This window comes from Sinocyclocheilus grahami, unplaced genomic scaffold (assembly GCF_001515645.1).
Source record: "Sinocyclocheilus grahami isolate Dianchi unplaced genomic scaffold, SAMN03320097.WGS_v1.1 scaffold1429.1, whole genome shotgun sequence".
Classification (NCBI taxonomy): Eukaryota; Metazoa; Chordata; class Actinopteri; order Cypriniformes; family Cyprinidae; genus Sinocyclocheilus; species Sinocyclocheilus grahami.
The window spans coordinates 9777-15304 of record NW_015506608.1 but is presented as its reverse complement, the minus strand read 5'-3'; the positions used below and the strand labels follow the sequence as shown (position 1 = coordinate 15304).

The window sequence follows — 5528 nt, the reverse complement described above, 5'->3', positions numbered from 1 at the left end:
AGTGGTGGCCAAAATGATTAGAACACTAGTATTTTCAGCAGCTAAAAATGGTTTTAAGTCTGCGTTTAAAGCAGCTTTTGATGATGATGAGATCAGATCGCTCTGTGGAGCTCTGGCTGTTTTCAGACAAAATCTCACTGGATTATAACAATTAATGGCAAAATGAAAGTTTGTAAATGTAAACTGATATTTCCTAGTTCTGACACACTACAGCAAAAGATATAAATAACTGACTTAACCATTTTTAGCTGCTGAAAATACTAATGTTCTAATCATTTTGGCCACCACTATACCAACTACAGAGCTCATTGTACGTCTGTCTTCAAAGGTTTATGCATTATTACTAATAATGAAGAGAAGAAAATGTTGCAGATGTTTTTAGATGTTTTCTATTATTATAATTAACATGGATTTGATTTGTTTGTGTAGGAATGCTGAACAAATGCAGTCTTGGATCACACGCATCAACACGGTGGCGGCCATGTTTTCAGCCCCGCCCCTCCCTGCTGCCATTGGCTCACAGAAGAAATTCAGTCGACCGCTGCTGCCAGGCTCCGCCTCCAAGCTGTCACAGGTCAAATCAGCTGATTTGCATAAAAGTTGTCACAAATGTTTTCATTAAGTCTTCATACTTAAAGACTTAATAAAGTCCTATAATAATAAATAATATGATGAATATAGTAATAAATATATATTAATAAACGGAACACTTTACAGTAAGGTTTCATTTGTCAGCATTAGTTAACTACATTAATTAACCTCAACTAAGATGAATTAATGCTATAGAAGTATTGTTTATCGTTAGGTCATCTTAACTAATACAGATAACTAATGTTAATAAAAGAAACCTTGTTGTAAAGTGTAATTATTTGATAAAATAATTAGTTAATAAATATTAATAATTATTTTACCTATTTACATGATGCCCATTTCCATGACATGTATCACTTATTGATTTCAGTTAGGATGCTTCCTTAAAAGACAGCTACCTGTGTAGGCAGTAGAGAGCAAGGAGGCTTGTTATGATTCATAAGAGTGACTGTGCATGTGCTGTATGTGTGCTTGTAATCTGTGTTTATATAAACTGCAGTGTTATAAAGTGTGTGTGTGTGTGTGTGTGTGTGTGTGAGGAGCAGGGACAGGCTCATGAAGCTCGATTTCGCTCCATCTCCACTGAGCTTGCACAACTGCGCTCTTATCCGCCTGACAGAAAGGTGAAAGGTCGTGAACTCGAGGAGTACCGGCTGAGAGAGGAGTATCTGGAGTTTGAGGTAAATATATACACTATCATTCAAAAGTTTGGGTTGGTAATATTTTTTTATGTTTTTGAAAGAAGTCTCTTCTGCTCAACAAGGTCACCATATATCTGATCACAAATACAGTAAAAACAGTATTACAATTTAACTATTTTCGGACTATACTTACAACTACAGTATTTTCTATTTAAATGTATTGGTAAAATGTGATGCGCAGCTGTATTTTCAGTATCATTACTCCAGTCTTCAGTGTCACATGATCCTTCAGAAATCATTCTGATATGCTGATGAAACATTTAAACATTTCTGATTATTGTCCGTGTTGAAAACAGCTGCTTCATATTTTTGTGGAAACATTATAAATGTCTTTTGATCAATGAATGAGAGTCCAAACAGCTGATAAAAACATCACAATAATCCACACCACTCCAGTCCATCAGTTAACGTCTTATGAAGAGAAAAGCTGTGTGTTTGTAAGAAACAAATCTATCATTAAGGAATTCCAGCTGCTTCCGGCTAAAATACGAGTCCATATTAATGCTTCCTCCAGTGAAAAAGTCAATTTACTGTTGTCCTCTCACATCAAAATCCACTCACATATTTGTTTTGTCTTGTAAATGGTGCCTGGTCCTGTGCAGATTTCTCTCCTGATTCAGACGGAACGACTTTTTCACTGTAGAAAGCAACATTAGGCATTATGGACATCTTAATGATAGATTTGGTTTCTTACAAACACAAAGCTTTTGTCTTCTCAAGACATTAGTTGCTGGAGTGATGTGGATTATTGTGATGTTTTTATCAGCTGTTTGGACTCTCATTCTGACGGCACCCATTCACTGCAGAGGATCCATTGGTGAGCTTGAATGCTACATTTCTCCAAATCTGATGAAGAAACAAACTCATCTACATCCTGGATGACCTGAGGGTGAAAGCATTTTCATCAAGTTAGTAAAACGTCCCTCTCTCGTAGAAAACGCGCTATGAGACGTACAGCATGCTCCTGCGGGCGAAGCAGCGCTGCGGCGACGATGACCTGTCAGTGTTTGAGGCCATGCTCCTGGAGGAAGGTGCGCTACAGAGAGCTCAGTCCAGCCCCACGCTTCAGGACAGCAGTATGACCTGCAGCACCAGAGACGGCGCGAGCCAAAGCATCGCCGCTGATGCACAAGAACCGTCTGGAAACGGAAACAACGGCTGCTCCCGCGGTCAGGGCCAGAGACACAGCTACCGGCAGGCCGTCCGCAAGTGAAGCCACCACCGCCATCCACAGGAAGCTCGCTGTACTGGAGAGGAAGTGAGGTCTCTCTCTTTCCTGTGTGCGCCCTCCTGCTCTGTGTGCCATCAGGAAGGGGTGTTGATTCCGACTGAATCTGACTCTGTGATTGGCTGATGGCTGGGTGATGTCACAACACAAGGTGCTATGGGATCTGGACGGGAGAGCGTGATTGGGATTCGGAGGAACGTAAATATAAAACGCATAACTTTCCTTTGCCTTCTAGTTCTCGGTTTCTTCTGCGACTTCTTGCCCGAAGCCATTTCATCTCACACTACCAAGTCAAATCACCAAGTCGAACCTTTAAGATATGATTGTGTTGGAAAGTCTTTAGTTTTTGCATTTCTAGAAATAACTCATTTGTTTACAATACATATTAAAATTCACCAATTCTGCTCAAAATGGTCAGAAGTACGAACACTCGACAAAGCGACGTCTTGGATGCGTGTATTTCTGACGGTGAAACACCATGCTTGTTGTGTGTCATAAGGGCGTCTCATTTCGTGTGGTGTTTAGGAGCGGTAGACGAGCAGAAAGCTGACTAGCCCGTATGCAACTAGTTATTTCTTCATGTTGTTCTCGGCATTAGCGATCTGTATTTGTACAATAATGCACAGGGACATCAAAGTCACTAAATGCACCGTCCGTTTGCTCCGCAAAACCCTGTTTTGCCCTAAAATGTCTTTTGCACTGAACACTAAGTATTCTCACACCGCAAAACTAATTTTCTCAGTCAATTTTGTCTTTTTTCTAAACATCCTTAAAATGAGATGCATTAATTTAAGAAACAAATTTTGTGTATTGAATTTTTTTCTTAACTGATTTACCGATTGTATTTTCCCTAGTTTTTCAGCACAAACCTCACCCAATTTTGTTAGATTTATGCTTAAAATAGGGGAAAAAAACATGTGCGAATAAACCTAATTTAAGATATATTCTCTGAAAACAAGTTTGAGTATGCAAAAGTACATTTTAAGAGTGTCTAGATGTTTGTTTTTTTTGTTGAAAATTAAAACATCAATTTTGTTGAGAAACAGTTTTTTGTATATTGTCTAGACTCTAGAAGTTTTTCTCACATCATTAAAATAGTTTCTCGTTTTTAAGCAGAAATCTCAACCATTTTTGTTAGATTTATTGTTTAGATTAAAAAAGAAAGAAATTAATTTGTGAATGAGTTAAGAAAAATAAACAGAATTCAAGACATGTACTCTGAAAACATTATGCAAATATACATTTTGAGATTGTTTAAATGTTTCTAGTGGCAATTCAAATTAGATCTATTTTGCATATGTCTTGAATTAAGTTTGTTTTCTCACCCCATTGAAAAACATTTTTCTCATTTTTAAGCACAAACCTCTCTAAATTTGGTTCGATTTCTGTTTAAAACAAGAAAAAACTATTTGCAAGTGAATTAAAATAAACTTAAATGAAGATATATTCTCTAAAGTTCTAACATGTAAGAGTATATTTTAAGGATATTTAGATATTTTTCATGAAAATTGAAATGAGATCTATTTCATTTACAAAACAACTTGTAATAAATCTTAATTTAAGGGGGTCTGAATACTTTCCGTACCCACTGTATGTTGTTAAAATTTGAATAGAAGAGATTTAGAAATAGAATATTATTGGTTAAACCATTTGTAAATATTAATTGTAAATCAATAATATGGACAAATGAAACTTCTTCAAACCTGTGTATCATATTTTTGTATTAGAATTAATGTGAAACAATTATGTATTCTGTTATATATTATAAGCAAGCAATAACGTCTTAATTTGTGACATGTTTTTAATGACTGAGATTTATATGCACAGACAGTCATGTCCAAGACCTTCCAGGACCAGCCAAGCTCTTTATACTTCTCTGTCACATGACACAGAGAGCTGGAGTCCAATGGGGTGAGGAACTCGAAAAATCTTGGAAAGACACAGTGGTACTTCTGCTACTGCATTACAAAAGCAATCATTTCAAAACTATTTTAAATGCATGTTTATCAGAGCGAAACTTACTCTAAAGCAACACTGGAAACACATCGCTCGAGACTTAACAGTTGTGGCTTGTATTGATGGAAAATCTTTACAAACTGCATTCATATTTTGACATGTGGTTTAACGACTCAAGGTGCATTTGGAGGTGACGCAATCCATTAAAAACCTGTTTACCTTTGATGAGGGAGAGATTTTGCAATGACAGGTTCTCTCGTGGGTGGATAAGTGTTTATCTAATGAGTGCAGTTTTCTTTATAAAACGTTTCTAACAATGCATGTCGTTCAAAAGCAGCTTTACTTTTTTCATGACAACAAAAAGTGATAAGATTTCTAAGCAAACATAAGATTTCTAAGCAGTGTCAAATCTCATCATATTTGATATTTTAGAGATTTTAGATTTGGTCTGCGTGTGTAGAGATTTAGTTTTCATCAGATTCTTAGCAGCAAAATCATATTGTGGAGAATCTGACTGTCTGCAGTCTGACAGGCTGAATTTGTGTTTCTGATTTAAACAATGCTATAAAAGATTTTAAATGTACCTTACAGCGGAAGTCAAGATCATGAACATATCAGGACCATCAGCACGTCTTGGATCTAACGTTTCTGTCATCGCTGCAGCTGTGGGCTGCTTCATCCTCATCATCCTCATAATGACAATCATTCACAACAAGAAATCAAACTTCACCAAATCTTTTAGATTCCAGAAGAGGATGTTTCTGTGCACCAAATATGACGATAACAACAGTAATTGTCCAGAAAATGTGGTATAATAGCATTGACGAAATGGGTTTTGTTCGAGTTGTCATATGGTGCTCATGAAACACACACACAGCTTTATTTGAACTCCAGCAAACTCTATACTCTACTCTCTGTTGTATCTCAAACTACTGAATATATAACTCTGGTTGTTGGTTTAAAACTCTGCTTCTGTTCTATATTGATTTCTGTGAAATAACAGTATATTATTAATCTGTTTGATCAGTGTGTATATTTGTATATGTGACTTT

General features: G+C 36.5%; 1 protein-coding gene across 1 annotated transcript in view; it reads left to right on the top strand.

Annotated features, from left to right (window-relative positions):
- The window catches only part of LOC107570229 (PH and SEC7 domain-containing protein 1), a 4379-nt gene extending 988 nt beyond the window's left edge, over window positions 1-3391 (top strand). Inside the window, exons 2-4 of the mRNA XM_016256437.1 lie at window positions 430-574; window positions 1131-1271; window positions 2227-3391. Of these exons, the coding sequence (XP_016111923.1) occupies window positions 430-574; window positions 1131-1271; window positions 2227-2505 (565 nt within the window). The 3' untranslated portion in view covers window positions 2506-3391. The remainder of the gene's footprint in view (window positions 1-429; window positions 575-1130; window positions 1272-2226) is intronic.
- Window positions 3392-5528: the final 2137 nt, after the last annotated feature.